This window comes from Polypterus senegalus, chromosome 12, assembly GCF_016835505.1.
Source record: "Polypterus senegalus isolate Bchr_013 chromosome 12, ASM1683550v1, whole genome shotgun sequence".
Lineage (NCBI taxonomy): Eukaryota > Metazoa > Chordata > Cladistia > Polypteriformes > Polypteridae > Polypterus > Polypterus senegalus.
This window is the reverse complement of record NC_053165.1, coordinates 129,381,192-129,409,029: the sequence shown is the minus strand read 5'-3', so window position 1 is coordinate 129,409,029 and position 27,838 is coordinate 129,381,192. Positions and strand designations below refer to the sequence as shown.

At 35.5% G+C, this 27,838-nt stretch overlaps 2 protein-coding genes across 2 annotated transcripts in view; both read left to right on the top strand.

Moving 5' to 3' along the window:
* Positions 1 to 1,609: 1,609 nt before the first annotated feature.
* rcn2 (reticulocalbin 2) lies at positions 1,610 to 23,158 on the top strand. The gene is made up of 8 exons (XM_039773419.1): positions 1,610 to 1,719; positions 1,873 to 2,029; positions 2,796 to 2,901; positions 4,643 to 4,839; positions 6,069 to 6,182; positions 12,536 to 12,632; positions 17,212 to 17,354; positions 21,365 to 23,158. Exons 2-8 carry the CDS (start codon positions 1,904 to 1,906, stop codon positions 21,515 to 21,517), a joined length of 936 nt encoding a protein of 311 aa, XP_039629353.1. The 5' UTR covers positions 1,610 to 1,719; positions 1,873 to 1,903; the 3' UTR covers positions 21,518 to 23,158.
* A 97-nt stretch (positions 23,159 to 23,255) lies between these two features.
* pstpip1a (proline-serine-threonine phosphatase interacting protein 1a) overlaps positions 23,256 to 27,838 on the top strand; it is a 216,235-nt gene continuing 211,652 nt past the window's right edge. Inside the window, exon 1 of the mRNA XM_039773418.1 lies at positions 23,256 to 23,512. Coding sequence (XP_039629352.1) covers positions 23,480 to 23,512 — 33 coding nt within the window. The 5' untranslated portion in view covers positions 23,256 to 23,479. The remainder of the gene's footprint in view (positions 23,513 to 27,838) is intronic.

The following is a 27,838-nucleotide window of genomic DNA, read 5'->3' as shown; positions in this document are numbered from 1 at the left end:
AAGTTCTGTTTTCTGTCTATAATTGTTTGAACCATTCAAGTGGAGCAAAAGAGAAGGAGAGAGAGAGAGAGAGGGAGGGAGCATGCACTGATACAGCATGTTGCCACACCAACCACACAACGAACCACCTCAGGAACCCAGATTAGGACCCAAGTGCAGCCATGCAACTAGTGACACTTCAGCACCACACTACTTTGAATGGAAAGGAACAGTGTGAGTTTTGTTAAAATGGCCGGAGTCCTTTTCCTGCTACCAAACCTCAGGTTTTCCCTCCAAGTTGGAGGACCTGCTTGCAGGGCTGGATGAAAGTTAACGCCATACCCAGGATGGAGCAATTGCAGGTTAAGGGCCATGCCGAAAAGCCCAACGGAATAGAATCACTTCTGCCATTTGTGGGATTTGAAGTAGCAACTTTCCAATTGCAGGCGCAGTTCCATGGCCTCAGAGATCCCTATCCACTCTGCCCATTCAAGTATGCTAAGGCAAGACATTTCATAGTGTTAAATACATTTCTTCATCAGATACCCATTTATTACTTATATAAAATGTTTATTATATAGGAAGCCTGCTGTTAGGCTTAGTGGTGTTATATGTTGATACCTCCAGTATCAGGTTTTTTTTGCAACATACAAGGAACATTCTGGTTATGTACTTTTGTGACAATACCATGCAGCTGGTTGTGATGTGTTATTGGTACTATTAATAGAAGTGACTCATTTTGGAAAAGGGGAGACATTGTTTACAATGCTTAATATCGTGAGTGTTATATGTATGTATATTCTTGCTGGGAAAAAAGGACTTAACTAAAAGGGAGACTTTTATGTGCCACTGCCATCTTTGCCAATAGACATATTAATGAAATATCCAACTAGGAAATGCAACGCATTAGGCCTGGGCAGATCTAGCTGAGTAGAAATTTCACATACTGACTTGGGGCAAAGGTGGCATCTTATGGCAGTGCCTCGTATTGGCATCTTATGGCAGTGCCTCGTATAAAGTTACTGAGCCCTTCAGTACAACCTATTCTAATGCCAATGTTTGTGAATGGCGATTGCATGACTATGTGCTTGAATTAATTAACAATGAAACACCTGAACTCAGTAATTTGACTGGGTGTCCATACTTTTGGCCATATAGCGTATGTTAAAATAATATCAGATCACGAGGAAAGAAAAAAGCTGGTCGGATGTGTTTAGAAAATGGACGAGCTGAATGAAATATCCGATTGCGTACCTGTTTCTGTGCCAGAAAGGCAGGTGGTTTATATCATGCGTTTATTATTGTTATCTTTTTAACGTTAATTCACTCGAAAGGACCGTCTGGCGCGTGGTTTCCTTATATCATTTTGTTATTTGTTTAGTGTTCGTATTGGTAGAAGTCGCTTACTAATCACGTATTTTCTCGTGCTTCAACGTTGTTATTGCGTCTGCCGCTACAATGCATGAATTCAGTTCAATTTTCAGTCCGATCATTGTAATTGTTGAAAGCCAGGAGCTACCCTGGCTATACTAGCCGCAAGCTGTAAACCATCCCTGAACGTGGTAACAGAAACTCATCTTCCAAAGTTACACTCCTCCTAGACAGGGGGTTATAGGCGGAAGTTACGTGCGATAAAGACTCGTTACTATTGACAACCGGTAGTGCAGAGCGGAAACTCAGTCTGCTGCAGCTGAAGTGCACTGCAAACTGCGTGTGGAAAGTCGTATCTTTAGGTGCCAGGTATGTACATGCCGGTAGATTTTACTGTTGCAGTAAGGTATCAGCCTCCTTGGATCTTTTTTCACCGTTGTGCATTTAACACTCTGAAACATTTCTATACGACAATAATGCACACGTTTGCATCTGATTAAATTTGTGTTTGATTATTTGTAGCGCTATTTATCTGAATCAAAGTTTACGAACGATGAAGTGGCAGCTGCTTTTGTCCAGCGTTTTCATCACTCTGTGCCCTGCCTGCCTGGGAACAGAGCACTATGTGGATGGAGAACATAATGTTGATTATGACAGAGAAGCTTTCTTTGGAGATGAGGTACGTTTAACATTTTTAGAAGTGGGGGAATCATAGTGATTTCTTAACCAATTACAGACGAATATAGAGTGTCACTGTTTCGACGAAATTAATAATATTGATATTAATTAAACCCTATTGTTAATATTTATTTCGCAAACGGCTTTGCAAAAGCGGCATATACAAATCAGTTTAGCTACAATATATATTTTTATTGTCTGGTGTACAAAGTAAATAAAACAATATTTTAAAGTTAAAAGACAAGAATTAAAAACTACAGTGCGCGTCAAGACTGGATCAGTATTTCTTAAGTTCAATCTTAACAATTTGTCGTTAAGTAGCCCACCCATGATCAAATTCCAAGCGTAATTGAACAATCTTTTGATATAATGTGCCAGAATCGAATTTCTCAGGTTCTGTTTGTTTTACTTTTATGAAGTTTACTTTTTAAAAGGATTTGCTCAACATCACAACTCACTTAAATCAATTTAGCCTCATAGTTGCCATAGCCTATTCTGACAGCATCACACACTCGTGCAAGACCAACTTAAAATCCACAACATGCACATCTTTACGGGTTTTGCAGGGAAATCAAGTGACTGGAACAAAGCTGATTTGTTTTTCTAAATTATTGTTAGTAGCTGCTTGATGCTGAGCACACAGATTCGATTTCATTAATTTGATTTGCATTAGTTACAGTGTTTAACTAATGAATTTGTGCAGTTGTATGTTTTGCATTTATATATTACTAAATCCACTATATACTGTGTTTTATGTGTGCATACAGGAGGATCTTGAAGAATTTGCACATCTTAGTCCAGAAGAGCAAAAAAAGAGACTCATTGCTATTGTAAAGAAAATTGACAGTAATTCAGATGGTTTTATTTCCGAGGGTTTGTACTGAATCAGTTATATTACAAATATTGACTTATGACTGCTTGAATTTTTAATGGATATTATACCTGCATCCTTCTAGCATTTTTAATTTTCTTGCATTTTCATTCTATGCATTGCTTCATGAGAGAGTAGTAGATACAAATCACATATACAATCCTTGGACTAGACCTAATGAATGTTTCTGCTTATGTGCAGTCTACAGCATACTGCAGCCTGGCTGTCTCTGGGTAATGTTTAGAGACGTATTCAAGTATTTTTTTAATAGATGTCTACATTAGCATTTATCAATATCTATTATTAATTACTTATTTCTATTTGACTATATCCTGCGGTGGGCTGGTGCCCTGCCTGGGGTTTGTTTCCTGCCTTGCGCCCTGTGTTGGCTGGGATTGGCTCCAGTAGACCCCCGTAGTTAGGATAGAGCGGGTTGGATAATGGATGGATGGATTTGACTATATTGCATGCATTTAGCTGCCAAACAGATATGAGAGCTGCATCACTGCTGATTACATTATGGATTATAAAATTGTATCAAGTATTTTGTAGTTTTATGCTTTACAATCATAAAAAAAGATCTCCTTTACATTTATTAGTCAGATCCTGCGGTACCTCAAATGTGGAGTGACTTGCAAAGTTGATGCTATTTTAAATTTTTTCTTTCTAATATTAGCAAAAATATCTAAAAACACTCAGGATTATCTGATTTTAAATTTATTTTTTATTGTTAGGAACAAAACTAGACAATTATATTTAGTAAACATGCTTTTCAGTGTACAATATTAGAAGTATATTAAATGGAAGGTAAAATATCTATGCAGAACATTACCAAAGAAGGTAATTACTGAACAGTCAATGTTAAATTACATTTAAGAGAAGAACAATGTATTTAAATAACTTTGTATTTTAGTATTGTGCTGGCTACTTTATTTAAAATATCATCCCCTAGGCTTTGGTAAAAGAAATAACACAAAGTAATCTGCAGCAAGATATTTGTCTGGAAGCTTACATCCTTTATTTTAGCATGGATTCAAAACTGTCAGAGTAGAATAAAAATAAACCACTCCCAGTAGCTTTTATTTTAAACTTTTAAAGTTACATCAAGAGCTGTGCGATTAAAAATACAGTCATTGTTCATCTAACAAGGTATATGTACACGTTTTCTCCATTTTACAAAATTAAAGTTACTTTGTTTTGGGTTGATGATTTAGAAATGGTAGAATTCTATAGATATACAATACATTTGAAAATATTTAACATTTACTGCACATGTATGCGTGGCTATTAATATGTATGTATTTTCTGTAAGTAGAAATAGTTTGTGTTGTAACACTGCATTGGATGAGTAGCTTTAATTTTTCACTAGTTACAACAATAATTCCAGTATACATGCATCTAAAATAAATGTGAAAACTATTGATAATAATTGCATTGCAGGGAGATGACTAAACTATAGCTCTGAAGGTTACTATTTTTTGCAGTTTAGTTTACAATCACCTCTCTGAGGGATTCATCTATTTGTATCTTTAATTTGTGTATTTGTCATTTTTCTTGTAATGTTTATATATCACTTTGAGTTATATACTTGTATGAAAATGTCCTATGTAAATGAATTTAATGTTTGATGTCGTAATTAAATTCTCTAAAATATGTCACTAAGAAGTCATTAGTTTATTGGGCAGTTCATGTTTTGATATTTCACCTCACTATGCATATTTCTCTTTTTCTAACATTTCATAGATGAGCTGAGCACATGGATTCAAATGTCATTTAGACATTATGCAACTGAAGAAACAGTAAGCCAATTTCCAAAATATGATCTCAACCAAGATGGCATTGTTTCATGGGAGGAATATAATATTCACATGTATAATCAAGTATTAAATTTTGATGAAAATACTGTGCTGAAGGATCCAGAAGAAGAATCCTTTAGATTGGTGAGTTGTGAGTTTCAATTTTAAAATGTATTATTTTTGGAATATATTAAGAAATTGAGTACATCAAAAGAACATAAGAAATTAGACAAATGAGTGGAGACGATTCAGAACATAAAGCTTGTTTAACTAACAGCTAAGCTGTCAGAATAGCTATTCCAGGTACTTCTATTCCAAGTTTTCAAAAGTTATTCCATTAACTACATGTCTCTGTAGTTTGCTCCAGTTTACCATATCTCTTTGAGTAAAGTAATGCCACCTGCACCAGTCTTAAACACACTTTCCCTTAATTCCCACTTCTGTCTTTGTTTATGTGATTTGTCATTAAATTGAAGAATTTTGGCTGGCTTATCTTAATCAGTGGTTTGAGAGATTTTTAAAAGCTGAGTTAGGTCACCACAAAGTGTATGTACTCTTCTTGAGGCTGCACAGGTTTAAATCTCTAAGCCTAACAAAGTAGGGCATATCCTTAAGTCCTGGCATGCACCTGGTTGATCTCCTCTGCACAGCTTAAAGTGCTGATATGTCTTTTTTTTATAGCATGGTGATCAGATCTGCACACAATCTTAGTTGTATGCTGTGGATTGCAGCTAAACATACCACATAAATGATATGAAAAGTGTTTTTTCTTCATATAATGATGGTTTTACCATTTTAAAGGCAAAGGCTTACATCCACACACCATATTTGAGGTCAGCTGGCTTTTTGTACTGTAAGTTATTTCTTAATTTTTAGTAATATTTAAAAGGACAGTTTCAGTGCAATTTGAAGAAAAATGGACTGGTGCAGTTTAAAATATGAATACTCCACATATTATAATGTATGTTACTTTGACAAAAGTTTTGATTTGGTATTTGTATACCTCATTAATAGTTCTTTTGTTATTGCACAGTATATCATCATGAGAGAATGGAGTAAGATTCATTCTAGAAATTGGTAAAACATAGCAAACTCTTTAACTAAGAACTATATATATATTTTTTGGCGTGTTTTAGGACATGACAAAATATGTGATTATCATTTTTAAGCCCTATGGTTTAATAAACATGAATATTCAAAGATAGTGTTTGATGCATGATACATATAGTCATTTGAAGAAATGGGAATATAAAATCAATGTTTTTGCTTCTTTATATGGACTTTTTATTGACTATTAAAGTAACCCAATTAAAAAACAAGAATAATCCATCAGCGTTAGTAGTAAGTAACCCCTTTAATGTTTCATTTTTCAGCTCCATTTGAAAGAAAAGAAACGTTTTGAAAAGGCAAATGTAGATGAAATTCCTGGCCTAAATTTAACAGAATTTGTTGCATTTGAAAACCCTACTGAGGTGGATTATATGATGGTAAGTTGCTGTTTGAAATTTTCTTTGTTCCCTGTGCCACTAGGCTATTTATGGGTTCCCTAGGCAGATTCTTTGACTCTACAGTGTTCTAGGCATATCTTTGCACAGCCCTCTGTTTTGAAGTAGTCGTCACTGTTATCAGGAGATTGATTACTTAATGTACAATTTAATTTAGCCTTTTGCTCACTGAGCAAAAATTGTAAGTTTTTGAATATTCATTTGCATTTCTTTTTTCAGTGTTGTGTATATGATGTTGAGATTGCCTTTAATTTGGTGGTTGATAGATCTTCATTTGTGTGCCTTTTTTTTGTTTTAATTACATTATTCAGCTGAAATTTTATCATCGCTGGTGCTGGTAGAATAATACATTGTAAAACGCGTTATTTCTCCCTTGCTCCCTCATACAATGTTAAATGGATGTTGTCTGCTTTCTGCCGTCAGTCCAAACTCCTCCTGCTTCTTCAATATAGGGTGATCCAGATCTAATTATGCAATTTTCATTAAGCTATAACTTATTAAGTTTATTATATAGAAAATCACCACAAAAAATCCCGGACCATCGAGAAGTGTGCAAACTGACGACATGAAGAATCGTCTTCACGCCGAACCGGAATCGTCGCCGCATAAATCAAAGTCATCCAGACGATCTGGATCTGCATAATTAGATCTGGACCACCCTGTACAACTCCCATGATCTTTCCTCTGACGCATCCTCTGTATACACATTCTCACTGCTGGCTCCTTCTTATACCGCTCACTTGAGGTCAGGTAAAACACCATCTGCACTCATGTTCTCCAACTTAATGAGCTGGTCCAAGCCAAGGTCATTCCCAAGCCTTGCTGGCAGCCATGTACTAAGGCATACTAGATTTAAGGTTTTTGAGTGGTTGATCACTGCTCCCACTCTCCCTCACTCAGGCACACACCACCTCTGTACAGCCTCCAAGGACGGCTCTGCTTCTTCAGATATTGTCTTTCAATTAGATCTGTATAACACCATCAGAATTTTATTCCAGAAACATCACTTACTTGCAAAACTACCTTGTTTACTGACAGCAGCTTTCAGTTTGTTGGTCTAATGTACTTTTATGTTAATACATTTATTTTACACACGCATGTTTGGGCCTGACAAGTACTGGGATGGGAGACCATCAAGGAAACGCTTGGGTTGCTGCTGGAAAAAATGTTGGTGAGGTCAGCAGGTTGGGACACTGTGCTTTAAAAATAGTGTTGTCCTGTAAAACCAAGGTCCTGACTCTCGGTGATCATTAAAGATCATTGGGCATCCTTCATAAAGGTCATGGTGTGTATTCTGATATCAAAGCTAAATTGTCCTCCATGGACTAGTCATTCTGGCCCCCTAATTATCCCGTCTCTAATTGGCTATCAATCTCACTACTTCAACACCTAATAACTCATGTGTGGTGAGCGTCCTGGTGCAAAAATAGCTGCCATCATATCATCCAGGTGGATACTATATATTAGGGAAAAAGTCCTTTGAGTAGTGGGAAAACCACTGTATAAATGTAAAGAATTATTATTATTACCAGGACCAGAAAATAATCCATCATAGGATACGCATACACTTAATTTTGGAGATGACATTTAAACTAATTGTATGTGAGAGACAGGGGCATTCTTCACATTTTTTCCCAACAAAAAAAATGAAATTATTGAGCATAGGGGTGTAGAGTTTTCTTGACTAAAAAAATTATACATTTCTGCAAGAGCTAATTATGACCCTGTTTTGGTTTCAAAAGCATAAAAGCAGAGTTGTTTAATCAAATATTGTTCCTCCTAAAATGGCTACTGACCTGAAATTAATTTCGGATTTTTTATATTTATTAGAGGGCTTCGCCCCCTACTCGCTTTGCTTGTCAACCCCCGTTTTGTTTTTCCGGATACACACTTTTAAGATTTTTTTTTTCCTTTGAATTGTTGCTGTTTCTTTAGTTTCACTTTTATTAACTTAACTATTATAACTTCTGTAAAAACAATATTTGGAATCTTTCGAGTCCCAACATTCTGAATCTTTTAAATGAGCTCTGTGAGACGTGTTTAATGACTTTGTACCATAATTCAGGATAGCTTTCTCTGTTTGGAATTTCAGCACAGACAAAACGATCTACATCATCAGCAGTTAATAATTTTTTTTTTCAAAGTAACCAATAAATGCATGTGAGGTAAACTCCGTTTTTTGAAATTCTCTTGACTTAATCTTTAAAGCCTTACAATATTTACATACTTCGGACATACTGACATATCACCTATGTCCATATATTCAATCTCTATTCGCCTTTTCATTATTTCTCCGAGTAATAGTTTCTCTTTCTTTGCGCTAATGCGATGTTTACTTCATTTGTTTTGACACTGTCATTTTTTTCTACTTTCATATTCTGTATCTTGCTCTGCATGTGTTTGTTGCTTACATTTTTTTCGAGTCTTTGGAATTCCAGTTTTCGCTATCTCTAACCTGCTGTGCATGTGTTTGGCCCCCTTGTTTTTTTAACCTTTTTATGACGGTTTACTTTGTTTTCTACTCTGTCTCTTTATCCTGCTTTTTTTTTTTTAATGACACCTGGTCCATGGTGATTATTTTCCTTTTTTTGAGTAATAATTTGTTTGCGCACCTGCGATCTTTACTTTCTTTTTTTTTAATACTTTCTAATTTTCTTACTTTCATATTCTTTAACTTTCTCCACATGTGTATCACAGCAACTTTTTTTTTTTTTGAGCCTTTCGAATTCCACTGCTTTCATAATCTCTAACATGCTCTGCATGTGTATAGCGCAAACGTCCGGATTGGACGTGCTTTTTTTTCAGTTCCACTTGTTCTGGGCTGATAATTACTTTCCTTATTTTCTGAATTTGCACCTAGATTATTCTTTTTCTTTTTTGTCTCTGAGATAACGCTTTTGAGTTTCTTTTTCTCTTTCTTCTTCGCGTAGTCTACATTTCATTTATAACATATTGTCATTATATGCTTTATATGCGCTGAGAGCCCTGGATCTGTGTGTGCTCAAAGCCAAAACATGACTGAGTGTGTTGCTGGCTGCCCTTGCTCTTATTTATTTGTAAGTAGGGCGTGTCTTGCAAGAATCTCCTGTTCTACGTCATCACGAGATGTTCCTAGGTCAATCTCTTGGCACAAAGTCTCCCGTTTAAGGTCCCCGCGAGACGCTCCGTGGCCATTCTCTCTAGTCTTGCGGGTCTTTTAAGTGTCTTCCGTGATCTTAACGTGAAGTTCATGTCTCATCGACCTGCTGTTTCTCTCCAGGATTTTTTTTTATAATAGAGAGATTTATTTATTTATTAATTTTTATTTAATTATTTTTACTTAGAAATGTTTTTCTCCATCCAATTTAAGCCAGTTTAGTTAGAATAGTTTTTCATAATAGTGCAGAGGACTGCATTGTCATTTTGCATGTGCAAAACTGTTCTTATTTTCTGATGCTTTAACAATTGTATCCAACACATGCATCTATAACACAGTTTGTTTTGGTAAGTAGATCATGAACTACATGCAATCTGCTACAGGAGAGAAAAACTAAGTCTTGTTATGAATTGTGATGCAAACAAAACATTTTGCCAGCTTATATTTTTTAACTGTGCTCGTATTTCTCTCAGGGTTTACCAAAGGGGTGAATAGGTGATCCTTTATTACTTGTCCTGGTATCTATTTAATTTATTGTTAATTGTCATTATTAGAATATAATTAATCAAGAAAACTCCAGAGAAAAAATGTAGTTAATAGGAAAATGGCAAAAATATCACTTTTACTGAATTTCCTAAGAATTTAAATATCACACTACTGATGTTTTATAAAGGCAGAATACGAGAATAAAACATAATGAATAAGATCAGTATGAGGTAAAATTACTAACTGTAAAACTGTTTGGAACAAGAACCTTCAGCCATGAGTGTGGTGCATAACTGAATTTGGAATCCATAAATCAGTTATACAGTATATACATGGAGGGAACAGTACTGAATAGTTTCTATATTTTTAAGCTGTAACTAAGAAGAAGCGATGTTAACTTTAAACTTATGGTGAATGCAATGTAGACTACTCATAAGCATTTAAATACACTACTCAAAAAAGGGAACACTTAATCATCACAGTCTAACACCAAGTCAGGTAAGCATCAGGGATATCAATCTGTCAAGTTAGAAAGTGTAAGTGAATGTGAATCAATTTCACATACTTTGGTGCAAATGAAAGTGAGAAGAGGTTCACTGGAGAGGCAATAGCAAGACAACCCCCAAAAAGGGAATGGTTTTGGAGGTGGTAGCCACAGACAGTTGCTCTCTCTTTATCCTTCCTGACTGATTTCTTCTGTAGGTTTGCATTTTGCTAGTGCCCTTGTCACTACTGGTAGCAGGAGGCGAAACCTGCAGCCATTGAAGTTGCACAGGTATTCCACTTCCTACAAGATGGCACATCCACATGTGCTGTCACAGGAAGTTTTGCTGTGTCTCCCACCACAGTCTCAAGAGCATGGAGGAGATACCAGGAGATAGGTCATTATGCGAGGAGAGCTAGACAGGGCCGTAGATGGACATCAACCTAGCAGCAGAACCCGTATCTGCTCCTTTGTGTGACAGGTTACTGTGCATGTTTCTGACAAAACTATCAGAAAAACTGCATGAGACTCAATGTCCTCTAGTGGGACCAAGGTTCACAGCCCATCACCATGCTGCTCAATGAGCAATCACCAGAGAATAGCACAATTGACAGCTCCGCTGTTGGTGCCCCATTCTCTTCACACTTGAAAGCAATTCACACTGAGCACATGTGACAGACGTGAAAGAGTCTGGAGACGCTGTTGTAAATGTTGCGCAGCCTGCAACATCGTCCAGCAAGACTGGTTTGGTGGTGGGTCAGTGATGGTCCAGGGAGACATATCTGTGAAGGTTTGCACAGACCTCTGTGTGCTAGGCAACAGTACCCTGACTTCTAGGTATCAGGATGAAATCCTCAGAGCTATGGTCAGACTTTGTGTTGATGCAGTGGGCCCTGGGTTTCTCCTGGTGTAGGAGAATGCTCAGCCTCATGTGCCCAGAGTGTGTAGGCAGTTCCTGGATGAGAAAGGCATTGATGCCATTAAATGGCTGCATATTTCCCAGACTTGAATCCAATTAAGAACCTGTAGGACGTTATGTATCAGTGCATCTGATGCCACCAAATAGAGACACAGACTGTACAGGAGTTCACCGATGTCCTGATCGAGGTCTGGGAGGAGATCCCCAGGACACCATCTGCCATTTTATCAGGAGCATGCCAGACGTTGTTGGGAGTGCATACAGGTACATTGGGGCCGTACACATTATGAGTTGCTGTGGTGAAAGTCATGCAAGTTGGATCAACCTGTGATTTCAATTTTTGACTTTAATTTTTGACACAATGTTAAATCCAGCCCTTAATGGGTTTGTAATTTTGGTTTAAATTGTTACATCATTTTGTACTCAAAATAATTACACAGTATTACTTAGTAAAGGTTTTCTACTTGAATATTGTATTCTGTGCAACATAAAATGAACCAGATCAATTTTCTTTTTTTTTTTTTTTTTTAAAGTTAAAGAAGGACAACCTTTCAAATTAGCACTCTTAAAATGGAAAAAAATAAAATATATATATATTGGGCAGCTTTGTTACTTGTCCTTTTCAAATTCATGTGCATAGCTTCTTAGCTTGCTCAACACGTTGCAACAGTGTGTTACAATTTTAGAGACAATACATTGAACAGTACCAGTTCCTATTACTTTCTTATTATTAACATGAATATTTTAAAATTCTCCATTTTACTTTTCTTTCATAAACTTTAATTACTACTTTCTAGGCTTATTAAGGTTAGCCAGTTACCCCGTCAAATCTTTTTCCTTCACTCTTCACATTTCATCTTTTGCAGTAGGGCCCCTTTTTCCATTTCATTTGAGACTACTTCCAACAACGTTCTATATATGTCATCGGTGTATATCAGGGTTCCTCAGTCACCCTTGGTTAACTGACTGTATCTTGGAAAGTATTGATCATACATTAAAAAAAAAAAAAATTACAGGATGTCTCCTGACTAACATGGGTACACCTGGTAATTTTTTCACAATTTTTTGAATCTGAAGTGCATGGGCCATTGGTTGGTTTGACATGGAATAACCCCTATACAAAAAGTGACTATGCTTGGATTTTTATTTGTGATTTAACAATACTACTTATAAACTACAAGTTGTATTAAAATATGAATTATTATGCAGTTTATTATTCTTAGGTGCTATGATAAAAATGCTTTAAGACAAAAATATTTGTGTAAATGAGATGTAGTTTTTGACAAAATGATATTTTGCCACAACTCCAGGACTATGTCATTCAGGATGCATTAGAAGAGCATGATAAAGATGGGGATGGTTTTATTAGTCTAAATGAATTTCTTGGTGACTATCGCAGAGATCCAGGTGAGTATTTCTATAAACATGCTGTAAAATTAAATAAGTCAATTAACGTACTTTGAAATATAAAAATTTACTGTATATATGAATCAGTGTAGAATATATGAGTTGTAAATATAGATATAATTGCTTACTTATAATAACATATATTTAGTTTTTAACCTAAAACTAAATTTGTGAGATGCAAATAATATTTCTATATAGGGGCTCTCTCTGCATGGTGTTTGCATGTTCTCCTCATGTCTGCGTAGGTTTCCTCCCACGTTCCAAAGACATGCAGGTTAGATGGAATGGCACTGCTCATTGGCCCTGGTGTGTGTGTGGACTGGTACCCTGCCCAAGTATTGTTCCTGCCTTGTACCCTCCAACTGTCCTGTGGCCCTGCCCCGGATAAGTGAGTTATGAAAATGGCTAGGTGGACAAAATTACATATTATAATATATATTTTTTTTTATTTTTGAATGGTGTCAGTTTACAGTTAACCAATCATGTGTTAGAATATTATTAAAGTGAGGAATGGCTAAAAGGAGAATTGTAATTAGTATTCATTGTGCAGCCTGTGAGAATCCCACCCATGTTAAATGGTGTTCTTAAATCACTTAATATTTAACTTTAGAGATAAAAGACTATGTAGTGGGAAAGAGGGAACCAGACTAAACATTGGCCATTTTGTAGTTCAGCACTGATCAGGATTAGAAATAAGAGATATAAGACAGGGAGGCACAGACACAAAAAGGTTGAATTTCAAAAACAATATTGGGTTTTTATTTACAGGTGCACATCAAATTCTTATATTTATGTCATGTTTTAGAAAATCCACTGATGTTTTTAACAGGAAGGAACATGCACAAAGTGGACTGAAAAATATATTCATGGTTAGTTTAATTCTTTGAGACCATTAAGGCCACAGGTGTTTAGTCTTATTTAAAAATGCTGTTTCTGCCTTTGTTGTGTTGATCATGAATCTGCCACAGTGTCTAACTGTTTATTTGAATTTCATAATACAAATGTCAGCCTTAAGGCTGTCACTATAGCTTAAAGGAAGAGTATTTCCTTGAGCTGCACAGGAATCACAGTTAAAGCAAAGCATGTTATCTCAGCATGAATTAAAATAAACTAGAAATAGAAAGATGATTTAGTAAGTACTGGGAAAAAATGTAGTGAGTTACCAAACTTTTATATCATAGCTTATGTAGTGATTGTTTCTTTATAAAATAGGTTACTCTAGTTTTATTCTCATCAGTTCCACCAAGGATACTTGTCAGCTCCGTGCAGTTATTTCTGAGAATGAATTGGGTGAACTACAAGTACAATGATCGCTAAATAATAAGCTGTTAAAGCACTTACTGTAGTACACAGGAAAGCACAAAGTGGAAGCTAAGTCTGGAATATGGGCATAACATTGTCCATACATTACTAGAGTGACAAAGTTAATTTGTGAATATTTAGCTTTTTGCTGCACTATTATTTTAGGTGCAGGAGAAAAACAAGATTAGGTTTTTCCAGAAAAAGGAAATTTTCTTCCCCTTATTCTACCAAAACAAAAACCTGAAAAAAAAATTATTTTCAGCCCCTACACTGAAAGAGACGCTGATAAGTTACTCAGTATCTATTGTAGGTGAATGTCCTGTCCTGGATGGCTGGGGCCCCTGCCTGGCCGGGACACCTGTACTTTGAAGGGACTGGGGGAGCAAGTGTGGACAGAGTATCGCCTCCCCCGGACCTCTAGATGGCAAACCCTTGGATGACATCGATACCTCGGACTCCTACAGGGCTTCCTGGGAATTGGAGTTCATTACAGCCCTGTTGGGATCCGGAGGTGTTGCCAGGATGTGCTGCAACTGTCCCTGAGCCAGTGTGGGCGGTTCTTCCGCCACACCTGGAAGTGCTGCCGGAAGTGGGTCAATGAGCACCTGGAGCACTTCCGGGTGACTTATACACTGTGTGCACAATTATTAGGCAAGTGAGTATTTTGACCATATCATCATTTTTAATGCGTATATTCCAACTCCAAGCTGTATTAACTTGAATGCTTATTGGATTTAAGCACGTCAGGTGATGTGTATTTGTGTAATGAGGGAGGGTGTGGCCTAAGGAGATCAACACCCTATATCAAGGTGTGCAGAATTATTAGGCAGCTAGTTTTCCTCAGGCAAAATGGGCCAAAAAAGAGATTTAACTGACTCTGAAAAGTCAAAAATTGTAAAAAGTCTTTCAGAGGGATGCAGCACTTTTGGAATTGCTAAGATATTGGTGTGTGATCACAGAACCATCAAACATTTTGTTGCAAATAGTCAACAGGGTCGCAAGAAACGTGTTGAGAACAAAAGACGCAAATTAGCTGCCAAAGATTTGAGAAGAATCAAACGTGAAGCTACCAGGAACCCATTATCCTCCAGTACTTTCATATTCCAGAGCTGCAACCTACCTGGAGTGCCCAGAAGTACAAGGTGTTCAGTGCTCAAAGACATGGCCAAGGTAAGGAGGGCTGAAACCCAACCACCACTGAACAAGAAACATAAGTTGAAACGTCAAAACTGGGCCAAGAAATATCTGAAGACAGATTTTTTCAAAGGTTTTATGGACCGATGAGATGAGAGTGACTCTTGATGGACCAGATGGATGGACCTGTGGATCAGTAATGGGCACAGAGCTTCACTCCAACGTGGAGGTTGGGTACTGGTATGAGCTGGTATTTTTAAAGATGAGCTAGTTGGACCTTTTTGCATTGAAGATGAACTCAAAATCAACTCCCAAACCTACTGCCAGTTTTTCGAAGACACTTTCTTCAAACAGTGATACAGGAAAAAGACCATGATTTTTATGCAGGCCAATGCTCCATCACTTGCATCGAAGTTCTCCACTGCGTGGCCAGCCAGTAAAGGCCTTAAAGATGAAGGAATAATGACATGGCCCCCCTTCCTCATCTGACCTAAACCCTATCGAGAACTTGTGGGCACTTCTTAAACGCTAGATTTACGGGGGAGAAAAACAATACACCTCTCTGAAGAGTGTCTGGGAGGCTGTAGTCACTGCTCCACAAAAAGCTGATCATCAACAGATCAAGAAACTGACAGACTCCATGAATGGAAAGGCTTATGACTGTTATTGGAAAGAAGGGTGGCTGTATTGGTCATTGATTGATTGATTTATTTTTTTGAAATGTCAGAGATGTTTATTTGTAAATTTTGAGGTGTTTGTTTATTATTGTCACTATAACAGATGAAAATAAACAAGTGAGATGGGAAAATTTTCATTTTTTCTTTAGTTGCATAATAAATCTGCACACTAATAGTTGCCTAATAATTGTGCGCACATATGTATTCCCCTGATGATGTTCAAACTCACATTTCCGTTGTGAAACATTCAGGTTTCAGGTTTATTAACATTTTGGATTGACTGATAGCACTGTGTTTGTTCCATATTAAAATTAATCCTCAAAAATACAACTTGCCTAATAATTGTGCACACAGTGTATAAGGGACCAGCAGACACTACTCTGAAAGCCAGAGTCGGGAGGAGAGGGACTAAGCTTGCCGGAGAGGAGTGGACGAGATAAAGAAGAGAGATTCGATTTGTGTTTATTTGAGTTTCTGATTGTGTTTAGTGTGGGACTGTGTTGTGTCTGTGGGTACAGGGAAGACGTAACCAAGTGACGAAGAAAATATTTCTTTTATAAGTGTGCCTCCCGTGTCTGTCAGTGTCGGGCTGGCGCCCATATAGTGCCTTTTGTTACAGTCCTGATTAAGCAAGATAAACACAAGATAAGCCCTTAAAAAGCATAGTTCACAGAATACATTCATAGTGCACATCATAAAGAAATGACAACATTTCAAAACAAACACATTTTCCAATTGCTGTCAGTGTTTTTGTAATAAATTTTTATCCTGTGTGAAAAGCAAACCACAGAATAAATTGTATATGGAAGTATAACATTTCATTTGTGTTTTTAACACTTTATAGTTCTAAATGTCAAATGATATTATTGTAATGTTTTACTTTTTTATTATTTTTTTAAATTACATACTTGCACTAACAGCTTTAATTGGGTCAACAAATGTAGGTAAGCATACATTGAGTCAAGCCTGGGTTACTCTTCCTCCAGTATGTATATGCTATATGTGCTTTTACACCATACAGAGTTACAACTGAAATTAAATAAAAGTGGATTAAACCTAGGTTGGAGTGCCATTGTGAAAGAGGCTTATTCTTATAACAATTTATTAAGGTTTTATATGAAAACTGTCATTCACTTTCTGTGAAATTATGCATGAACTTTCAGAGATTTGTAGATGGAACAGCACTCCTAGAGGATTTGTGAAGTTTGTATGGTTGTTGATTTAAGTTACTATGTGAGAGCATAACATGAGCATACCAGAAAATGTCTACATTTCAAATACAACTTTTTACTCCAGTTTTCCAGGCCAAAAACTTCAGACTCTTCAAGAACAGTGCCACACAATTTTAAATGGAGCCCACTACATTAAACTGTGCATATCAATGATGCAGTCTTTAAATTGGATATTTTGCAACTTTCCATACCATTATTTTGGTGCAGCATTTTCACATCTTTTTTTATCTTTAGGTGCAGACCATGATGCTGAATGGGCAATTGTAGAGAGAGAACGCTTTGAAAATGTTTATGATAAAAATAAAGATGGAAAGCTTAATAATGAAGAGCTGCTTAATTGGATGGTGCCTAACAATTTAGACTCGGCCACAGAGGAGGCAAGTGTTTGTCTATTTTTTTTTATTTTGCACTATATATGTGTATATGTTCTATATTACTTAAAATTCATCACTTCTACTTGTCTGTTTAAAAAAAAAAAAAAACAGGATAACAACAACAACATTTATTTATATAGCACATTTTCATACAAATGATGTAGCTCAAAGTGCTTTACAAGATGAAGAAAGAAAAAAGAAAAAATATAAAAATTCGGGAATAATAATTACCAAATAATAAAGTAAGGTCTGATGGCTAAGGAGGACAGATAAAAACAAAAAAACTCCACAGGACTGGGAAAAAAAACAAAATCTGCGGGGGTTCCAAGGCCATAAGACCGCCCAGCCCCCACAAGGCATTCTGCCTAACATAAATGATCTCAATCAGTCCTCATCGTTTTCGGGCTTCACATAAGACAATCATGGCCATGTGGACTTCTGGCCTTCAATCCATCAATGTAGGGACTGCATGGTGCTTTGATCAGGTGTTGGTGGCGCAGAACGCCACCACAGAAAACCAGAAAACATCACATAAAATAAGGATGTTTCCAAATAAACAAGTCGCATAAGGATACATGTAAGGAAACCATTCTGTACATATTAGCTTGTCAGCACTGCTCTGATCAAATCATGATTTGTTTGAAGTGGTGCAGTTACATAAGAACATAAGGAATTTGACAAATAAGAGGAGACCATTTAGTTCATCTAACTTATTTGTTTAGCTAATAGATGAGCTTTACCAATACCTAATTCAGATACCTCTTAAAGGTTGTCAGGGTTTCTATTTCAACCACATGTCTCGGTAATTTGTTTTAGATTCCCACAACTCTTTGAGTAAAGGAGTGCTTCCTGGTTTATGTCCTAAATACACTTTCTCTTAATTTGCAGTGGTATTCTCGAGTACGTGGTTCATTGTTAAGTTAAAAGAATTCTTTTGGATCTATTTTATTAATACCCAGTCTCTTCTGCTCAAGACTAAGCAGGTTTAATTCTTTGAATCTGTCAGAGTACGACATTTCCTTAAGTCCTGTGATGTACAATACTTTGGTTGGCCTCCTCTTCACAGCTTTAAATGCTGCTAAATCTTTTTTTGTAGCATTGTGAAAAAAACTGCTTGCAGTACTTACAAGTCTCACTTGTGCATTTTTAGTCTGGGGATAACAATTTATATTGAACAGTTTTTATGTCATAACCTAAAATTGTATATATCTTTTTAATTGCTTTTGTGTATTGCTTAGATGATGAAAATATTTTGTTAACATAAACCCTTGAAACAAATGAATGTTTAAGTAAGTTTCAAATTCAAATGTATGTCCTTTTCTTGTAATTTCCTCCTTCATTTATAAAAGCTTAAGAGCTGTTTATTTAACATAACAATTACATTCCAGTGCTAGAAAGAAAACGTTGAATTATTTGTTTTATAAAGCTGCATATATATTAACATTTAAAATTGTTTCATAAATTGGTTATTAAGTAGTTGGAAGTAATCTAACAACAGTGTCAATTTGTTTCTTGTGTCACAACTCAAGGAGCTTAGCTCTATTACTTTGAATGCCAGAGTCTATTACTTTGAATGCCAGAGTATGCTATTTGCATCCATCTACTTTCAGTCTTGGTATCATCCTTCACAGTGGGTGAAAGGATTGCCTTCAATTGATAATAAACAGTTTTAGCATGTGTACATCAAAAATTTTTTTTGACTATATGATAAAATGCACATTCAGAGGCAACAGAGGAAACTAAGGGGACGTGGATGAAACACCGCTTTACAAAGAGAATGGCAAAGTTGTCAACAAGCTATTTACCTGACAGGCAACATGGCATTTATTTTAAACAATTTAAACAATTCAGTTAGTTTAATCACAACTACTGAATATGTGTAACCTATAGCTAGCCGTTTAAGTTTCCATTTCTCCATCTGCAGAAGTGGTAAAATAATTGTTCTGTAATTTGCATTTTGCTTAAACAAAATTATCAGCTAAAAAACACAGACTTATACTACGATTAGTGATATGTACCAATCAATTGAAATGTGTTATAAACGAGTCATGCATTCAAGCCATATAATACTGTATGTCACAATAGAGTTCTCTATGAAAAGTGCTATATATGCAAACTCTTGATTGTTGTGAACTGGATCCATATAATTTATGAAAAAGTAACTGATGGACTTATCAGGATGTGTTATTAGGTAATTAAACTTAGACAGAATGTTTGTAAAATGTATTGACGGCTCTTACCAACTGAATTCAGAACTGTTTGTCATGTCTTAAGTTTTAAAAGGTTCAATCTTTACAACTGTATGTCTTAAATTAACTTTCACTATAAGTATAAACAGACTACATTCAGTTTAAAATACTACTCGTAGTGTCTTAACTTACATTTACATGTCTTTGATACTGACCACCAATTCTGTACCAGAATCATTTTAAAGTATGAAACAGCTACATTCACACTGGTAAATGTTCTGATATTTATTTGGAATAATAAGATAAGAGGGTATGAAGATGGATGTTAGCAATGCGTAGGACTACTTCTGTGATGTGTAAGTGACAGTGTTTTTTTTTTTATTTCGATGTGAGATGTGTTTTAATTTTTAAGTATAATATAAATGCTAAAAAAACAAGTGGGACTAACCATGGCAGTGATTGGTGCAAGGGGTGAAAAAATAATAATTGTTTAGTTTTCGTTGCACCTGGAGGCATATAGTGTTAATACACTCTGTGCTGTGTTCAAAAACATTACTACTAAGAATTTAAGGAAATGTAAGAACGGTTTTCATTACATTCGGTTATTTGGTTCAGTTCATCTCATAATTGATGAACTGTAAGATTAGTACTTAGGAGAGCAAATTAATTCACCAGGTCACTTTTAGAACTCCTGAGGATTCCTGAGTATTTGTTACAGAAATTTCAGTGCAGATTTTTTGAATTCTGAATGATTTGTTTTGTTCACACATCATGACTTACATAAAGTGTTGTGCATCTTTAACATGGGAGATGCCCCACTGTCCATAATATTTCATCTGCTACTTTTATTCTAATTTCTGTTTAAGCATTACTTCTACCATGATGTATCACAGTATAGCAACTAGCATGTAGCATTGGCAGTAACAACTGTAATCCTACCTCCAGAATGCTAGGAGTTAAGCTTTCTTCTTCATAGTGATAGGATTATTTTGGCAGTGGAAAACACCAGTGCTATTCTGGTGCAGTAATATAGTACCTGAGCGCTATAAAGTGGGATGTTTCTGCTTCAGATCCCTGACTGCATAACCTCTTAGTGTGGTTCAATTCTGCATCTGATTCACAGTCAAGAAGCTGCAAGTCCCCTAAACTAATAACTCTAATATACTGTATATACATCTATACCATTTGTTATCACATATGATAAAACATTTACTACGATGAGCTAAAATGGTACCTTGTGTTTTACCCTATTGTGTATTGTCTTCTGTTTTGTTCTGTTTATGATATTTGTTATTTAATGAGTGCATGCATGATGCACAGAATGCCTGGTTTATTGAACATTAATGATCTAGTTAAAAATATTTTAGTGGAGTGAGGGATCACAGGGAATTTGTCCTTTTCGGTTATGATAATGGCAATGGATTTGGATGAGGGTCCTACTTTTAAGACCTGCTTGAGAAGATGCTTTTATAGATCCTAGCAAAAATCATCATATGACAGGACCTAACCTCACATAGGATACATACAACCACATGAACTTATCAATTTTTGTTCCTCTGGGCAGTATGGCAATATCATTTTTGTTCCTCTGGGCAGCATGGCACCCCTTGAAGCAACCTATAGCTAACACAAGACAAATCTGCAGATTTCTTCAGAAGGTACTTACTGGAAGATAATTGATTGGAGGTCCAAGTGCTGTAAATTGTCAGTATGACTTCTGTAACATTGTATTGCGTAGAGAAACATAAATATAAAGTAAAGGTGTCAATGATTCTAGATGTTGCACCTGTTATTGACATGTTCACTTAACTTATATTTTTCCAGGCATTTCATCTCATCAAGGAGATGGATCTTAATGATGATGGAAAGCTAACAGAAGCTGAAATCTTGAACAACCAGGAACTCTTTATTAGCAGTGAAGCCACCGACTACGGCAGGCAGTTGCATGATAAACGGCTTTTTCATGATGAACTGTGATAGTCAATGGTAAATAGTCAAAAATGATTTGTTTTTGACTTGATTTCAAGTCTGCCTTAGATAATTCAAAAATTACACTAATGTGTATGCCAAGATTTTACAACCTCATCCTGATACAAACACTTTGAACAATGGGAAAGAAATGTTACAGATTTTAATAGTGTTTTTTTTTTTTTCTCTAAATTAATTTAGACATTTCTTTTGAAGTGGTCCCATATATTTCTTGTGCCAATGATGTTTTATTTGACCTGTGTTTATCATACTAACATCTGACAGTAAAAATGCCACTCATATTGTGTGTGTTTATAAAAGTTATATAGAGGTTTTCAAAGTTTAATTATGTTAAGTATATTAATAAGCATTTCTGTAGAATTTGTATAAATATGTATATAAGAACAATATCTGATGCCTGTTAATGATTTGTCTCTTAAAGGAAAATGCAACAGTCCATATTTTCTAACAACAGCAACACTCAGGATTGTGACAATTCATGCACATCTTTCTTGTTGGCCACGTTCTTGGCTTTAACCCTTTGAGCGCAGTGTAGATTTTCTCTCAGACATTCTTTGTGTTTCACTACAAATTCCCAAACAATCTCAGCCTGTTTCTACTTATGACATCTCTACACCTATCTACACATTTCTTCCTCTCCATTAAACTCCATGTATGCACCAGATTTTTTATTTTCATATTTTCCAGCCTTGTCTTGTGCACCTCTTTCATCAGGCACATCTCACTTTTGTACCCGATTTAGTCCCTGACACAGTTTTCGCACATTTTACCAGAGAGGTTCCATACACATTTCTCTTGTGCTAAAACACCATAGTCTGAATAGAGTAAAATAACATGAAGTAAAACAAAAAACAAATTGTTGCTTTTTGCTAATTTGATTTTGACATGTCATTTAAGTCTGAGAACGTTCTACTACCCCCCCTCCCCATAAAAATATTTTCTTCATCTAAAAAAAAAAATAAAACTGATTCCTTGAATTCATTATTTCATCTAATTTAAAACAACATTATCATACAAAGGTATTTTGTATGCACAATTTTATGTTAAGTAAAGAGTGTTACTCTAAATTTGGCCACAGTTACAATTAGTCATAGAATGTGTGGCCCTTGGCTATTTGCTTGTCATTTTCCTGTTGAAATAAATAGAAGAAAAAAAATGCTTATTTTCTGTTCATTAATTAAGATATGTCAAGTTTTGGAATTAGATCTGGGTACTGTGAAGATTTCTGTGCAGATAATTTACCTGCATGTATCTGCAATACCTTTTGACTTTTATGCTTATATATACTAGATGAATTTGATTCCTACTGTAAGTCATTGTCTGAGTAGTACTGTATATACAGTATTTAAGGAAAAAGAGTTCTGTTTTAAGTGCTTACAGTAGGTGTACGTTGACATTTCAGTAAGTTTCAGATTCTTTTTTTTTTTTTTTCCACTATTACGTTTTTTTTTTTTTAATGTACACAGTAGGTGGTTTCAGTATTACACCTTGTAGTTAACAGGCTTCACCACTAGAGGGTAGACCAACATAAGCTAAGCTTTGTGATAGAGTACAGTAAAATGGCAAAACATTTACTGCCTACATTAAAATGTATGTATTTTTTCAATAAAGTCAGTAATATGGAGAGTCTTTTAAAATTATTATTTTTGTTGCTTTATTTTGTGTTTGTTAAAACAAAAGTTGCACTTGTTGCATGCTTTTCTTCTTTTTTTTTTTTCAAAGCAGCCTTTCTTAAATCCGGTTGTTGCTGTGGTTAATGACGACATTTGACACATTGCACACTGAAAGGTTCTTCCTCATTTTGGTGCAACCTGCAATTAGCACAGAGCAATCACTTTTTAAAACTGAACTTTATTATGTAGTAACTGCCCCATTTAATTATGTGAATTAAGTGAACAAACGCGTGGCTTAGGGTTTTATTGAAAATACTGCACAACACATAAGAGAAGAATGATGGAATTGCAGTTTAAAGATGTCTTTTGGGTAAGTGATTTTATTCATCTGTATTAGCAAAGTCTGCTTATTTATGTTGAAGAAAAATACTGTGCATTGTTGGTCTGTGCTGCAGTTTAATTTGTATGGATTACAACAGAAACAAATGCTAGTTGTAAAATGCTAGTACAGTAAATTTTTAAATAAATATAAGTATTTTGTTTAGTATTTGTAGTACTGATATCAAAAGATTCTCTTATGCATATTTTCCAAGGACTGCCATATGAAAATAGCGGGTCATAAAATAACTGTATTACTAAACAAAAATATTTTTAATGTACCTTGCAGTTGAATGTACTGTATGCATCCTAAAGTTATTAATACTACACAGCCAAATTGTTTTCCTGCTATTAAGTTGTACGAAACATGCATTCAATATATTTAGCATCTCTACCACACTAAAGGGGCATGAGAAGTCCTTGTTGGCATCACTCATCTTTTGAACAGAGGTGTACTTTTTATTTATTTATGTAAAGTACAGATTTTAAAAAAATTTATAAAATATCTGGCATGAAGATCGAGTTTCAATATTGAAATTTACACTTGCAACATGTGCAAAGAGGCACTGACTTAATATAAAGGTATGTATTTGTATGGGACATTCACCAAATAAATCAGCTAGTATAAAATGCTGTTGAAGCATAAGCATTTTTGCATAAAAATTAAATATATATTTAATTTAAAATCAGAATGAGCAAGTTCAGTGCCTAAAGGTTACTCTTAAAATGTGTTGAATTGATGACTATGATTAAATTTAGCACTTAGTTCATTTCCATTTTTTTTTTTCTAATACAGTTTTTTTGCATTAAAAAATGCCCAGTAGCAAATGTAAAATTACTTTTCTAGAAAAAGTGTGCAGATTTGTATTTTCTTCAGCAGCATTGGTTGTATTCTGTCTCTGAAGCAGATTCTTCTTTGAACTAATAGGAGGTATAAGGTACTGTTCATATTGATTTTTCTTTACAGGAAAGCTAAATGCGCTATGAGATTATTTATAAATTTGAATTAAAAAAGTGTTGGCTGCTAATCAGAGGCGGCCTAAGGGGTGTGTGAGGCCTAGGGCTGACCAACCATACACAGGATCGGTTATGTCAAGCACTGTTACCGGCATTTGTGGACTGCACATGAGTTTAATAAAAAAAATGTTAACATACAACGGATTTTCTCATTACGGTTTTCAGGTAAATTTTTGCAAGATAACACGCGGACTTTATCAAAATATAACTGGAGAATATAACGACAAATCCGCTCAAACGGGACACGTGGACCTCAAACAGCTGCTCTTACTGTTAATTAATAATTTGACTGTTATGAAAGTTTACAGCTAGCTAGTATACTTTGTTTAAAAAAAGCTATAATTAAAATGTTGCTTTAGTACCAGTAATTGCAGGATACTCGAATTTCAAACATTTTGCAATTTAGCAAATAAAGGTTAAGTTCCAGAGACAAGACCATACTTACTCCCTTGCACATTTTATGACCACCTAGCACCCCTTAGTTTTTTTTTAACCAAGGTCCTCTTTCTTACCACATCTACCAGCCTCACCAGATCTACACCTTCACCAACCACTTGAATTCCTACCTTTAACGGTTACAAGGGCTCTGAGTTTGGTAACCAGTGAATGATGCTGTTGTCATAGCTTCTGGTACACATAAATGTGTTTGTTCTTCTTTTTGCATTCTTGTTGCATTCTTGGTTGTTTTAACTCACTTTCATTATTACTTTCTACTTTGTTCTACTTTTCAAAATGCACAGACATTTGTAAAAATAACATCATTGTTGAGCTACATCCTGTCCAGTTTAATTTGCACCATTATTGTTGTCATCAAGAGGTACTTTCTCAAGCACATTTATTTTGCAACAAAGCAAATGAAATTGGAGAAATTGCCTAATTCATGTGATAAAATGCACAGAAACTTACTAACTTTCACAGAAAAAAGTGAAGAAAAAATAGAAGGGTCCTGTAATTGGAACATCTTCTATAGTATGTGATTGTGCAGGTTCTTTTTTTGTAGGTGTCATCCTAAAAACACAGGGTGTTGTTGAATATGCAATTTAATATCTTCATAAACTGATTAACTTTAAGGAAAATTTGTCTGGACTTTTGTCTATGTACATTTGAGTTTGGAAACTTAACACAGCATGTTGATTCATCTTAGCATTCCCCAGATATCAAACGCATCAGCAGCACCAGATCAAGATCTTCTTTCTTAAAGCCTACAGAATTCTTTTCAATGGGATGCAATTTGTATTAAAATAAAACAGTATAAAATAAATATAATAAGTATATGTCACTGTACAACTTAGAATTTCAAAATCTTTTGTGCTGCAGAACCTGGGAATTTTAAGATTATACCTCAGCTCAAGTAATTGGCCTTGACACCCATTGTGTTTAAATATCTGATATTGTGATGGGCTGGCATAATGAGCTTATCACTTTAAAAACTGAAGCAGCAATCCAACATGAAACAAAAAATTGTTGCTCTTTCTGGTAATCGTTTTGTCAGTCTTGTAAAAAGTACAAAGCTGGTGTTTTGTTGTTGGAAAATTGAAATATTTTATTCAGTTATAATGAGTGTTTCTTGCTTTTATTTACATGAATTGATGGTGAATATTTGCCAAAACATTTCAGGGTTTTTTTTTTTTTTTATAAAGTTTGCCTGTAACATTTCCTGTATATAGACTGGTCTTTTAAAGCAATTCAGCTGAGTGCAAAAAATGACTGCAGACTCATGAATATTTACCCTTATCCTGAAAACACTGCAAAGAGTTCTTGTGAGATATCTGTATGAGTTAAAACAGGTGCTGTTTAAATGACATACACTAAAGACTGACACAAGTCATGGTTTTTGCCATATGTGATGATAAATTAACAGCCAGTTCAGAAAGTAGTGTTTTCAGTAAATTAATTTGAGCAAAATGTACGAAAATGGTTTAAAATAGATGCATATTATACGGAGGCTAGCTGATTGCTTGTTAAATGGCACATCATCACCCTCATTTGTTTTTCTATATGGATTTTTTCTCGGTTCCTTTTCAGATACCAGTTGTGTATATTAGGTTAATTGGCAATAAATGGGCTCTGTACAATGACTTGTGAAAATATTAATCTTCCTCTGTGTTTGTATTGTTTTGTCACTTTACAACCTGGAATTAAAATGGATTTTTGGGGGTTAAAACCATTAAATTAAATAATATTCCTAATTTGAAAATGCAAAATATTTTTTTTTTGTGACGCATTGTATGCATAGGTATTCCCCCTAAAAGAAGACAATACTTTGTAGAGCCACCTTTTGCTGCAGTTCCAGCTGCAAGTCTCTTGGGAATTGTCATTTTTAGTTTAGCACATTTGTCCACTGGGATTTTCACCCAAGGCAAAACTCCTCCAGTTCCTTCAGGCGCAATGGGTTGCATTGGTGTACAGCAGTCTTCAAGTCATGCCACAGATTCTCGATTGGATTGAGGTCTGGGCTTTGAGTTGGCCATTCCAAGACATTTTATTGTTTCAATTTAAACCACTCCAGTATATTTAAGGTCATTGTCCTGCTGGAAGTTGAACCAGTCTCAGATCTCTGGCAGATTGAAACAGGTATTCCTCAAGAATTGCCTTGTGTTTTGTGCTGTCCATATTTTCTTCAACCCTGACTAGTTTTCCTGTCCCTGTGAATGAAAAACATCCCCACAGTATTATTTGACACCACCATGCTTCATTGTGAGAATGGTGCCCTCGTGGTAATGGGAATTGTTGGGTTTGTGCCACAAGTGGAGTTTCCCATATTGGCCAAAATGTTCAATTTTAGTCTCATCTGATCGGAGGACCTTCTTCCATGTGTTTGGGGATTCCTCCACATGCTGTTGGACAAACACCAAATGTTTTTTATTTTTTTCTTTAAGCAATGGCTTTTGTTCTGGCCACTCTTCCATAAAACCCTGCTCTGTGAAGTGGTCCTCCCTCCATACCTGGTATGTGAGTCTTGGTGGGTGGCCTTCTCTTGTCAGGTTTGTAGAGGTGCCATATTCTTTCCATTTTTGGTATAATGGATTTAATGGTGCTCCATGGGATATTCAAAGTTTGGGATATTTTTTTTATAACCAAACCCTGATCTGTACTTTACAACTTTGTCTCTGACATGTTTGGAGTGCTCCTTGATCTTCATGTTTCTTGTTTAGTGGTGTTGCAGAGTTATGGACCGTTCAGAAAAGTTCTAGTTATACTAGTTCTACAGACATAATGTGACATGTTGATTGCACACAGGTGGACCATCATCAACTAATTATGTGACTTCTGAAGTTAATTGGTTGGGCCAGATCTTATT